The sequence below is a fragment of the Pseudophryne corroboree genome, chromosome 9, assembly GCF_028390025.1.
Source record: "Pseudophryne corroboree isolate aPseCor3 chromosome 9, aPseCor3.hap2, whole genome shotgun sequence".
NCBI classification, from domain to species: Eukaryota; Metazoa; Chordata; class Amphibia; order Anura; family Myobatrachidae; genus Pseudophryne; species Pseudophryne corroboree.
In genome coordinates, this window is record NC_086452.1 from 394,078,958 (window position 1) to 394,092,722 (window position 13,765).

Sequence of the window (13,765 nt, forward strand, 5' to 3'; positions counted from 1 at the left end):
GTACAATTTTGGTGGGGGCTCATACATATACACAGTGCCCAACTGTATATTATGCTAACTTTTGCCAAAGAGGTCTCTAATTGCTGCCCAGGGCGCGCCCCCCCCCCCCCCCCCCCTGCACCCTGCACCCCCAACAGTGACCGCAGTATGTGGGTTTAGTGTGGGAGCAATGGCGCACAGCTGCAGCGCTGTGCGCTACCTCATATGAAGACTGGCGTCTTCTGCCGCCGATTTCGAAGTCTTCTTGCTTCTGTCACCGGCTTCTGTCTTCCGGCTCTGCGAGGGGGACGGCGGCGCGGCTCCGGGATCGGACCACCAAGAGTGCGATCCTGTATACGATCCCTCTGGAGCTAATGGTGTCCAGTAGCCTAAGAAGCAGGACCTATCTGCAGAGAGTAGGGCTGCTTCTCTCCCCTCAGTCCCACGTAGCAGAGAGAGTCTGTTGCCAGCAGATCTCTCTGAAAATAAAAAAACCTAACAAAATACTTTCTTTTTAGCAAGCTCAGGAGAGCTCACTAAGTAGCACCTAGCTCGTCCGGGAACAGATTCAAACTGAGGTCTGGAGGAGGGACATAGAGGGAGGAGCCAGAGCACACCAGTATCCAAATTCTTTCTTAAAGTGCCCTGTCTCCTACGGAGCCAGTCTATTCCCCATGGTCCTTATGGAGTCCCCAGCATCCACTAGGACGTTAGAGAAACTTTGTTTTTTGTTATGTTGTCCGACTGTATTAGGACGGGCAGGTTGTGAAGAAGACGTTCCGCTTGAAGAAGACCGTTGTAAATGGCCCTTAACTCTAGAACGTTTATGTGTAGACAAACTTACTGGCTTGACCATTTTCCCTGGAAGGTTTCCCCCTGTGTGACTGCTCCCCAGCCTCGGAGACTCGCATCCGTGGTTACTAGGATCCAGTCCTGGATCCCGAACCTGCGTCCCTGTAGGAGGTGAGAGCTGTGCAGCCACCACAGGAGTGAGATTCTGGTCTTGGCGGACAGGATTATTTTCCGGTGCATGTGCAGATGGGATCCAGACCACTTGTCCAACAGGTCCCACTGAAACACTCTGGCATGGAATCTGCCAAATTGAATGGCCTCGTAAGCCGCCACCATCTTCCCCAGCAATCGAGTGCACTGACCCTCTCGCTGGTTTCAGAATTTGTTTGACCAAACTCTGAATTTCCAGAGCCTTCTCTTCTGGAAGAAAAACTCTTTAATTCTGTGTCCAGAATCATTCCCAAAAACGACAGCCGTTTTGTCGGATTCAACTGTGACTTCGGCAAGTTTAGGATCCAACCATGTTGTTCTAGAACTGTCAGGGAGAGCGTAATGTCCTGCACCAGCTTGTCTTTGGATCTCGCCTTTATCAGGAGATCGTCCAAGAACAGGATAATTGTGACTCCTTGCTTGCGAAGGAGAACCATAATTTCCGCCATTACCGTGGTGAAAATCCTTGGAGCCGTGGACAGACCAAACGGCAACATCTGAAATTGGTAATGACAATCCTGAATAGCAAACCTCAGGTAAGCCTGATGCGGAGGATATATGGGGAAGTGTAAGTAGGCATCCTTTATGTCGACCGACACCATGAAATCACCTTCCTCCAGACTGGAGATCACAGCTCGGAGAGATTCCATCTTGAATTTTCTTAGGTAAAGATTGAGGGATTTCAGGTTCAGAATTGGTCTGACCAAACCGTCCGGCTTCGGGACCACAAACAGGCTTGAATAAAAGCTTTCTCCCTGTTGAGACGGGGGAACCCTGATAATGACTTGATTTAGACACAACTTTTGTATTGCATCGCAAACAACCTTCCTGTCCGGAAGAGAAGTTGGTAAAGCAGATATGAAAAATCGGTGAGGGGGAACGTCTTGAAACTCCAGTTTGTACCCCTGGGACACTATTTCTAAAACCCATGGGTCCAGGGATGAACAAGCCCAGAATTGATAGAAGAGCCGGAGACGTGCCCCCACCGGTGCGGACTCCCGCAGAGGAGCCCCAGCGTCATGCGGTGGATTTGGCAGAAGCCAGGGAGGACTTCTGGCTCCTGGGAACCGGCCACGGCCGGTGATCGTTTACCCCTTCCCTTTCCTCTAGTAGCAAGAAAGGAAGACACTCGGCCCTTTCTGCATTTACTGGGCCGAAAGGACTGCATCTGATACTGGTGTGCTTTCTTTTGTGGTGCAGGCACATAAAGTAAAAATGATGACTGACCCGCGGTAGCCGTAGATACCAAATCAGTGAGACCCTCACCAAACAAGACACTACCTTTATATGGGAGAGACTCCATAGCTTTCTTAGAGTCAGCATCAGCATTCCGTTAATGAATCCACAATGCCCTCCTAGCTGAAAACGCCATGGCATTGGCTTTTGATCCCAAAATGCCAATATCTCTCGCGGCCTACTTTAGGTAGGCCGCAGCGTCCTTGATATAACCCAGCGTTAACAGGACACTATCCCTATCCAGGGTATCTATATCAGATGACAAGTTATCTGCCCACTTTTCGATAGCACTACTCACCCACGCAGAAGCGATGGTTGGTCTGAGCAGTGTAACCGTGGTGACTTATATGGATTTTAAAGTATTTTCCTGTCTACGATCCGCAGGATCCTTAAGGGCTGCCGTGTCAGGAGACTGTAAAGCACCCTTTTTAGACAACCGTGATAGAGCCTTTTCCACAATGGAGGATGACTCCCACTTTTCTCTATCCCCAGAGGGGAACGGATACGCCACCTGAATCCTTTTGTCAGGATTTTCCCACATTTTGTCAAACAGAGTATTCAGTTCATGAGAGGGAGTAAACGTTACCTCAGGCGTCTTTCCATTATACATACAGACCCTAGTATCAGGAACCGCAGGGTCTTCAGTGATATGTAACACGTCTGTTATTGCCACAATCATGTACTGAATGTTCTTTGCTAATTTTGGGTCTAATCTGGCATCACTATAGTCGACACTGGAGTCAGTGTCCGTGTCGGTATCTGTGTCTGCCAACTGAGCAAAGGAACGTTTTTGTGACCCCGACGGGGTCTGAACCTGTGATAACACATCCTCCACAGATTTCTTCCATGCCTGGTTCTGAGAATCCGATCTATCTAATCTCTTATTAATAAGAGCCACATTAGCATTCAAGGCATTCAACCCATTTACCCAATCAGGAGTCGACGGTGCCGACAGGGTCACTCCCACAGCCGTTTCTGCCCAACACAGTCTCCTCCTGGGAAGAGCACTCCGCCTCAGACATGCCGACACATGCGTACAGACACCCACAGACACACTGGGCCAAAGGGGGACAGACCCACAGTAAAGCCTGTCAGAGAAACACAGAGGGAGTTTGCCAGCTCACACCCCAGCGCTCAATCCCGGTTCTGAAACGTTAATATAAAGCCTCAGACCCTGCAGCGCTTTTAGAATACTTATATTTGCACCAAATCAACTGTGCCCCCCCCCCCCCCCCCCAATTTTGCACCCTGTCACCTGTACAGCAGTGTTGAGGAAGGACCAGCGTCTCTGCAGCTCAGAGAAGAGAAAATGGCGCTGATGAGAGCCGTGAGGGCTAAGCCCCACCCCCTCAATGGCACGCTTCAGCCCCGCTATTTTTAAATATAAACACACTGGCGGGGGTTAGGATTTTGTGCCTAGGGACTTAAAATCCACTTTGCCAGCCTTAGTGAGGAGTTTTATGCTGCCCAGGGCAACCCCACTGAGCCCTGCACCCTGTAGTGCCGCTGTGTGTGGGAGCATGGCGCGCAGCGCGATCGCTGTGCGGTACCTCAGAAGCAGTCACTGAAGTCTTCTTTCTTCCTCTACTCACCTGTCTTCTGGCTCTGCAAGGGGGGGACGGCGGGCTCTGGGAGTGAACCCCTAGGCGTACCTAGTGTTCCAAACCCTCAGGAGCTAATGGTGTCCTGTAGCCAAGAAGCAGAGCCTTTAAACTCACTAGAAGTAGGTTTAACTTCTCTCCCCTAAGTCCCACGATGAAGGGAGACTATTGCCAGTAGTCCTCCCTGAAAATAAAAAACCTAACAAAGTCTTTTCAGAGAAACTCAGTAGAGCTCCTCTAAGTGCATCCAGTCTGCCTGGGCACAATTCTAAAACTGGAGTCTGGAGAAGGGGCATAGAGGAGCCAGGTCACACCCCTTAAAAGTCTTAAAGTGACCATGTCTCCTGCGGATCCCGTCTATACCCCATGGTTCTTAAAGCGTCCCCAGCATCCTCTAGGACGTATAAGAAAACCTGCTAACTCCGCCTCCCACCTCTTGTGAGGGATCTCCACTGTTAACATAGCGGCTGCCGTATATGCAGCTGTGGCGCTGAAACAAACTGCCTAACGCCTAATAAGCCTGACTCGCTGCGAGTGTGAACGAAGCTAGCAAGCCGTGCTACCTCCGCTGCATAGTATTATTCTCCTGTCCCACTGCCTTGGCGACCAGACGCGAGTGGGGGGCTGCCGCTCTGTCTCCCGGCGCGCTGTGAAGGCTTACCGCTATTAAGTTTGTTAGCAGCCGTGCCTCTGCTGTCTGCTTAACGTGGCACCAGTAACTGTACACTCACCCTTCACAGCCGCTCCTCCTGAGGCTCCGCGGTGTAGTAAGGAGACAGTGCTTCTCTGTAAGCGCTGATCTCTTGCTGCAGCATTTTCTGCTGAAGGAACCCAGACCCCACTTCTCAAAGGTTCTCATGAGGCAGACAAAGTAAAAAATTAAAATAAAATAAAACTGAGGAAAAACTCTTCAACTGAGCTCAGTCAGCGTGACTGCCTCCCTCGGCACTAATTCTAAACTGGGGGATGAAGGGGGATAGAGGGGGAGGAGCCTGATTCACTTATTGTTTAATTTAAAGTGCCCAGCTACCTGTAGCCACAGTCTATACCCCAGCATCTATTCTACCTGCCAGTGTCCCCCCCTAGTGGCTGAATGAAAAAAAAAAAGTGGAATTAAAGGATATTTTCTTCAGTGCAAATCAGATGCACTTTCTATATGACATCTGCTATGTTCTACCTTTAAATGGCATTTAAATACAAAAGAATGCACTCACAGTTTGTAAGGAAGAAATGGGCCATTTGTCGATTTAAGGGAAGCATAGCACAGGAGTTTTCCTTTACTCTGAAGCTGTCCTCTCCATAATGAAAAACTAATGCGATCTGTAAAGATAAAGAGAGACATCCATCCTTAAACCTGTTCTTAGGTACAAACAAAAACATATGAGAAGATTATATATTAAAGATGACTTACAAGCCACACACACTAACTACTTCCAGACCACTGAATACCTTAAAACAGTAACTAAGATTTTAATGAAGCCTAAGCTACCTTTCTAAAATAGCATATAAAAGGAAAGAGATTAACTGGAGAACAGATAACTGGAATATTATGTTTCAATATGTTGCAACTGTTTCATGTTACCAAAGGAATCCAGTAATGTCACAAAGAACTTAACCTCTCCACCTGGTTGGTGGAAGCTATATCAGAGCAGAAGACCACGGATCTCTCCCCTGTATTTCTTTACACATTTGGCAGATCTAACATAAAATCACTATTACAACTGAACACTGCTTCTGAGACAAACAAAAGTAATAAACGCCACTAAACATTTGTTATTATTACACCTGGTCCTAAGCCTACTTTCTCCAGCCCTACAAATTTGTACACAGAAGGCCTAATTCAAAAAGCCACGTTAACATAGTAACATAGGTTGAAAAAAACCAAAAATGTCCATCGAGTTCAACCTGTATTATAATTCCTACACTAATCTGTATGTAACTAGACTAGTTTAACTATAATGACACAAATGAAGTTATGTTTTTAAGTCTAACAACTATAATAATTAAAAAAAAAATAATAAGATTTTAAACCTACCAGTAAATCTTTTTCTCGTAGTCCGTAGAGGATGCTGGGGACTCCGTAAGGACCATGGAGATATACGGGCTCCGCAGGAGACATGGGCACTTTAAGAAAGACTTTAGGTATGGGTGTGCACTGGCTCCTCCCTCTATGCCCCTCCTCCAGACCTCAGAAAACTGTGCCCAGAGGAGATGGACAGTACGAGGAAAGGATTTTTGTTAATCCAAGGGCAAGATTCATACCAGCCACACCAATCACACCGTATAACTTGTGATATACTAACCAGTTAACAGTATGAAAACAACACAGCATCAGTCCAAGACCGATGAAAACTATAACATAACCCTTATGTAAGCAAAACTATAGACAAGTCTTGCAGAAGCAGTCCGCATTTGGGACGGGCGCCCAGCATCCTCTACGGACTACGAGAAAAAGATTTACCGGTAGGTTTAAAATCTTATTTTCTCTTACGTCCTAGAGGATGCTGGGGACTCCGTAAGGACCATGGGGATTATACCAAAACTCCCAAACGGGCGGGAGAGTGCGGATGACTCTGCAGCACCGATTGAGCAAACAGGAGGTCCTCCTCAGCCAGGGTCTCAAACTTATAGAACTTTGCAAAGGTGTTTGATCCCGACCAAGTAGCAGCTCGGCATAGTTGTAGTGCCGAGACCCCTCGGGCAGCCGCCCAAGATGAGCCCACCTTCCTAGTCGAATGGGCCTTGACCGATTTTGGTAACGGCAATCCAGCCGTAGAATGCGCCTGCTGAATCGTGTTACAGATCCAGCGAGCAATAGTCTGCTTCGAAGCTGGGGCGCCAACCTTGTTGGCTGCATATAGGACAAACAGTGCTTCTGTTTTTCTGACTCTAGCCGTTCTGGCCACTTAAATTTTCAAAGCCCTGACTACATCAAGGGACTCGGAATCCTCCAAGTCTCGCGTAGCCACAGGCACCACAATAGGGTGGTTCATATGAAAAGATGACACCACCTTAGGCAAGAATTGAGGACGGGTCCGCAATTCTGCTCTATCCATATGGAAAACCAGATAGGGGCTTTTAGGAGACAAAGCCGCCAATTCCGACACTCGCCTAGCCAAAGCCAAGGCTAATAACATGACCACCTTCCAAGTGAGATATTTTAACTCCACCGTTTGAAGTGATTCAAACCAGTGCGACTTAAGGAAACTCAACACCACGTTAAGGTCCCAAGGCGGCACCGGAGGTATAAAACGAGGCTGAATATGCAGCACTCCCTTCACAAAAGTCTGTACTTCTGGGAGAGAAAGAAAATGGATAAGTCCGAAATCTGAACCTTAATGGAGCCTAATTTTAGGCCCAAATTCACTCCAGTCTGTAGGAAGTGAAGGAAACAGCCCAGATGGAATTCTTCCATAGGAGCATTCCTGGCCTCACACCAAGAAACATATTTTCGCCATATACGGTGATAATGTTTAGCGGTCATGTCCTTCCTAGCCATTACCAGCATAGGAATTACCTCATCCGGAATGCCTTTTTCCGCTAGGATCCTGCGTTCAACCGCCATGCCGTCAAACGCAGCCGCGGTAAGTCTTGGAACAGACAGGGCCCCTGTTGCAACAGGTCCTGTCGTAGAGGAAGAGGCCACGGATCTTCTGTGAGCATTTCCAGCAGATCCGGATACCAGGTCCTTCGTGGCCAATCTGGAACAATGAGAATTGTTCTCACTCCTCTTTTTCTTATTATTCTCAACACCTGGAACACCCACGGTGTCACTAGGGCGTCTACAGCTACCATCTGAGGGTCTTTTGATCTGGCGCAATACCTCTGTAGCTTTTTGTTGAGGCGGGACGCCATCATGTCTATCTGGGGCAGTCCCCACTGACTTGCAATCTGTGCGAAGACTTCCTGATGAAGTCCCCACTCTCCTGGATGCAGGTCGTGTCTGCTGAGGAAGCCTGCTTCCCAGTTGTGCACTCCCGGAATGAACACTGCTGACAGTGCGCTTACATGATTTTCCGCCCAGCGAAGAATCCTGGTGGCTTCCGCCATTGCCACTCTGCTCCTTGTGCCGCCTTGGCGGTTTACATGAGCCACTGCGGTGATGTTGTCTGACTGGATCAGAACTGGTTGGTCGCGGAGTAAGGTCTCCCCTTGACGTAGGGCGTTGTATATGGCCCTTAGTTCCAGGATGTTGATGTGGAGACAAGTCTCTTGACTTGACCAAAGATCTTGGAAGTTTCTTCCCTGTGTGACTGCTCCCCAACCTCGGAGGCTCGCGTCCGTGGTCACCAGGATCCAGTCCTGAATGCCGAACCTGCGGCCTTCTAGAAGGTGAGCACTCTGCAGCCACCACAGGAGAGATACCCTGGCTCTGGGGAACAGGGTGATCAACTGATGAATTTGTAGATGTGACCCGGACCACTTGTCCAGTAGGTCCCATTGGAAAGTCCTCGCATGGAACCTGCCGAAGGGAATGGCTTCGTATGATGCCACCATCTTTCCCAGGACTCGAGTGCAGTGATGCACTGACACCTGTTTTGGCTTCAATAGGTTCCTGACTAGTGTCATGAGTTCCTGAGCTTTTTCTATCGGAAGATAAACCCTTTTCTGGTCTGTATCCAGAATCATGCCCAAGAAGGTCAGACGAGTCGTAGGAACCAACTGCGACTTCGGGATATTGAGAATCCAGCCATGTTGCTGTAACACCTTCAGTGAAAGGGAGACGCTGCTCAGCAACTGATCTCTTGATCTCGCTTTTATGAGGAGATCGTCCAAGTACGGGATAATTGTGACACCTTGCTTGCGCAGGAGCACCATCATTTCCACCATTACCTTGGTGAAAATCCTCGGGGCCGTGGAAAGCCCAAACGGCAACGTCTGAAATTAGTAATGACAATCCTGTACCGCAAATCTCAGGTACGCCTGATGAGGTGGATAAATGGGAACATGAAGGTATGCATCCTTTATGTCCAGAGATACCATAAAATCCCCCCCTTCCAGGCTGCCGATGACCGCTCTTAGCGATTCCATCTTGAACCTTTTCAAGTATAGGTTCAGGGATTTTAAATTTAAAATGGGTCTGACCGAACCGTCCGGTTTCGGGACTACAAACAGGGTTGAGTAATATCCCCTCCCTTGTTGAAGCAGGGGAACCTTGACCACAACCTGTTGAAGATACAATTCGTGAATTGCATTTAACACTATCTCCCTTCCCGGGGGAGAAGCTGGTAGGGCCGATTTGAAAAACCGGCGAGGAGGCAGCTCTTCAAATTCCAGCTTGTAACCCTGAGAAACAATTTCTATTGCCCAGGGGATCCACCTGTGAGTGAACCCAGATGTGGCTGAAAACTCGAAGATGCGCCTCCACTGGGGCGGACTCCTTTAGCGGAGTCCCAGCGTCATGCGGTGGATTTTGTAGAGGCCGGGGAGGACTTCTGTTCCTGGGAACTAGCTGTGTTGTGCAGCTTTTATTTTCTTTTTCTCTGCCCTTACCTCTGGCAAGAAAGGACGCACCACGTACTTTCTTGTTTTTTTGTGATCGAAAGGACTGTATTTGATAATGTGGCGCTTTCTTAGGCTGTGAGGGAACATAAGGCAAAAAATTTGATTTACCAGCTGTAGCTGTGGAGACCAGGTCCGAGAGACCTTCCCCAAACAATTCCTCACCCTTGTAAGGTAAAACCTCCATATGCCTCTTTGAGTCGGCATCACCTGTCCATTGCCGGGTCCATAGGACTCGTCTAGCAGAAATCGACAAAGCGTTGATTCTAGAACCCAGTAGACTAATGTCTCTTTGAGCATCTCTCATATATAAAAGACAGCATCTTTTATATGCCCTCGGGTCAATAAAATGGTATCCTTATCTAGGCTCTCAATTTCCGCTGATAAGGTATCTGTCCATGCTGCTACAGCGCTACAAACCCAGGCCGACGCAATCGCCGGTCTGAGTAAGATACCAGAATGTGTGTAAATGGACTTCAAGGTAACCTCCTGCTTGCGGTCAGCAGGATCCCTGAGGGTAGCCGTATCTTGGGATGGCAGCGCTACCTTTTTGGATAAGTGTGTCAATGCTTTCTCCACCCTAGGGGAGGATTCCCACCGTATCCTGTCGTTGGCGGTAAAGTATACGCCATAAGAATCCTTTTGGGAATCTGCAGTTTTTTGTCTGGAGATTCCCAAGCTTTTTCACATAATTCGTTCAACTCATGTGAGGGGGGAAAGGTTACCTCAGGTTTCTTTCCCTTATACATGTGCACCCTCGTGTCAGGGACAGGGGGTTCCTCTGTGATATGCAAAACATCTTTTACTGCAATAATCATATCGAATACATTTAGCCAATTTTGGCTGTAACTTTGCACCATCGTAGTCGACACTGGAGTCAGAATCCGTGTCGGTATCTGTGTCTACTATTTGGGATAGTGGGCGCTTTTGAGACCCCAAAGGTCCCTGCGACATAGGGACAGACATGGGTTGACTCCCTGGCTGTTCCCTAGCTTCCGCTTTGTCTAATCTTTTGTGCAATAACTTTACATTAGCACTTAAAACATTCCACATATCCATCCAGTCAGGTGTCGGCGTTGTCGACGGAGACACCACATTCATTTGCTCCTCCTCCTCCCTAGGAAAGCCTTCTACCTCAGACATGTCGACACACGCGTACCAACACACCACCCACTCCGGGAATCCTCTTATCTGAAGACAGTTCCCCCACAAGGCCCTTTGGAGAGGCAGAGAGAGAGTATGCCAGCACATACCCAGCGCTATATGACCCAGGAAAAACACACAAAGTTTACCCAGATAGCGCTGTAATCTTTATTTTTGCGCTAAATTATGTGCCCCCCCTTCTTTAAAACCCTCTTTCACTGTGGATAAGCAGGGGAGAGTCCGGGGAGCTTCCTCTCAGCACTGTGCTGTAGAGAAAATGGCACTGGTAAGTGCTGAGGAAGAAGCCCCGCCCCCTCAGCGGCAGGCTTCTGTCCCGCTAAAATATATAGAAATCTGGCGGGGGCTCTTTATATACACAGTGCCTAGCTGTATATATCTATTTTTGCCAGAAAAAGAGGTTTTATTGCTGCCCAGGGCGCCCCCCCTGCGCCCTGCACCCTTACAGTGACTGCCGTTTGTGTGTGCAGTGTGGGAGCAATAGCGCACAGCTTTACTGCTGTGCGTTACCTCAGTGAAGATCTGAAGTCTTCTTTCTTCTCATACTCACCCGGCTTCTATCTTCCGGCTCTGTGAGGAGGAGGACGGCGGCGCGGCTACGGGACGAACTCCAGGGTGAGACCTTTGTTCCGACTCCCTCTGGAGCTAATGGTGTCCAGTAGCTTAAGAAGCAGAGCCTTGAAACTCACAGAAGTAGGTCTGCTTCTCTCTCCTCAGTCCCAGGATGCAGGGAGTCTGTTGCCAGCAGGCTCCCTGAAAATAAAAAACCTAACAAAATACTTTGACATGAAACTGAGGAGAGCTCCCTGTAATGCACCCAGTCTCCTCTGGGCACAGTAGTAAACTGAGGTCTGGAGGAGGGGCATAGAGGGAGGAGCCAGTGCACACCCATACCTAAAGCCTTTCTTAAAGTGCCCATGTCTCCTGCGGAGCCAGTCTATCCCCATGGTCCTTACGGAGTCCCCAGCATCCTCTAGGACGTAAGAGAAAAAACATTTATACAGGGCAATGTGGCTGGGCACAGATATTTTGCTTTTCAGTCAGACGCACGTTGTTAACTCTACATGGGCATTAACACAGATTTTTGTTTGCAGAGAAATCCCTATTTTAAGGTAAATAGGTCAGGACTTGGAATAGAACCCCTGGAACATCTTCCCTAATGATAAATAATGTACTCTGAAGATTTTAAATTAGTAGAATATTGGGGCGATTGTCTGCAAAAAGGAGAATAATGTATTAAATGATGTGGCACAGGTATATGGGCTGTTGTATTGATGGGATAGGCATCTTTAAGCTTTTAGTGGGGACTTACTGGTGTTTAACAACAACATTTTTCAAAGTAATTTAAAATTACACAAAAATCATCTTACATGCATTTTTATGCACCACCAAATCATCCACAGCCTTTAAATTGCAAAAACAAAAACCCACTTGCTATCACATTTTCAGTTTGTAAAGAAATAAAATGCAAAAATCACCGTTTAAGAATCCCATATACTTAGCTTATAACCAATAATAGCATATTATACAGTTATCCAATGCTAGCTTTTTTGGCGTACAGGGTGATTTCCTTCACTTAACGGGGGTATGTACAGCCAGAATGCCAGCATGACCGCCAGGAAAAGCCTTTTGCAAATGCATGATCAGCTAAATTTAATTTCACCCAGAGTGGTTTCCCATTACACAAAGTGTGTACAGAAACTCTTGGTATAGAGCAGCGATTCCCAACCGGGGGTACGCTCCGGACTGCACAGCGGTACTCCTAGTCAAAGCCGATAATGGCGGCTTTGCGTGACCCGGCGCATGGGCTGTCACGGCCGCCAGGTTACACCACCGCCGGTGGATGTTGGAGCCGCCGTCTCCTGCACCCGCTACGCTGCTGGTTCCTCTCCTCCGGCCGCCCCGCCCCTCAGCCCACCACCAAAAGCCGGTGTAGATGTTAACGCTGCAGCTGAGTGCGCGCTGCATGTGTGTCTTGCTTCCTCCTGCGCGAGACTGGAGATTGCAGGCCAGAGGTAAGATGGCGACACCCATGCCGAGTGTGTCCGTGCCGTGGTGGGAGAGCGGGGCCCAATATGCGGCCTACGTCATTGGCATCGTTCTGTCTCTCTACGCCTTCCACGTGGAGAGGAAGGAGGAAAGGGATCCCAGATGCCCAGGCCATGTGAGACCTCAACCACTAGGTCTGCTGCTCCACAGTCCTCGCCTACAGGTACCGGTCCAGGGGCATCCATACAGCAGTGTAGGTGTGCAGGGAGAGGGCTGGCTGTGCCGTGGGCACAGTAAGGTGGGAGATGTGTGATTCTGTGATGCGAGAGGTCTGTCACAGTGTTGCTACCTCTGTGGTGTGTGTCAGTGATGGGGGCTCCAGGGAGTGTATGCCTGGCACATAGGGCACACCGTGCTGTATGCCCTGTCACACTGCAGGGACTGTACCATTGCATTGGGGCAGAGTGGAGGCCAGGAGGTGTGTCACACACCCTGATCTTGTACACACACTTATTCCACTGTGAGGTGTCAGCACTGTGGGCCACGTTACCAATCACTGGGATTGTTGGCTGTTGGTGTGTCACCAGGATACAGACATGTGCGTGACTGTATGCTACATGCTGGTGCAAAGGTTGCCTATAGATGTGGAGCTGTGTGTGTGCTACAGTACAGGATCCTGCTGTATACTCTTTATGTGATTGCTGTATGAGAACTCCCAGCCCATCATTTCTGATGTTTAATTCCATCTTTTGTCAAAAGGTGGGGTGGATTTAGGAGACGAGGGGGTACTGAAAAATGAAAAGCCTAATCAAGGTGTACAGGAGAGGAAAAAGGTTGGGAACCACTGGTATAGAGGCTCATCCAGGAGATTGGGCACTCTAACAAATCTGACAGTCTGAATTACTCTTCACTCTATGGCAGAGATTATCAACCTTTTACAACTTGCGGCACACTGAACAAGATCTAAATATTGCTAAGGCACACTCAAATATAATGGTGATGCATGGTGCAGTTGTGTATCCTAAGATTTCACGTCGCAGCTTCTCCATAGGGAACGCCTGAGCCACATCTGAGAAATCCAGAAGAGCCCAACACTGACTGGCCCAAAATTAGAACTGGCTCTGCAACCACTAAACCCACCAGTATTGATCGTTCCAGGGCCTCAAGTGCATACAAGGAAAGATAGGTGGCGCTCATAGAACTTAAAAACACGTAAATCACTGACACTGCATGGTCTAGACAGTCTTTATTGTTTCAGATGTAATTATCTTTTGAAAGATAATTATATCTGAAAC

The 13,765-nt window shown here is 48.4% G+C and overlaps 1 protein-coding gene across 3 annotated transcripts in view; it reads right to left on the bottom strand.

Annotated features, from left to right (window-relative positions):
* TASOR (transcription activation suppressor) overlaps window positions 1-13,765 on the bottom strand; it is a 364,408-nt gene that overhangs the window by 259,976 nt on the left and 90,667 nt on the right. For all 3 annotated transcript variants that reach the window (XM_063940846.1, XM_063940845.1, XM_063940847.1), the window contains exon 9: window positions 5,033-5,138. In XM_063940846.1, the coding sequence (XP_063796916.1) occupies window positions 5,033-5,138 (106 nt within the window). The remainder of the gene's footprint in view (window positions 1-5,032; window positions 5,139-13,765) is intronic.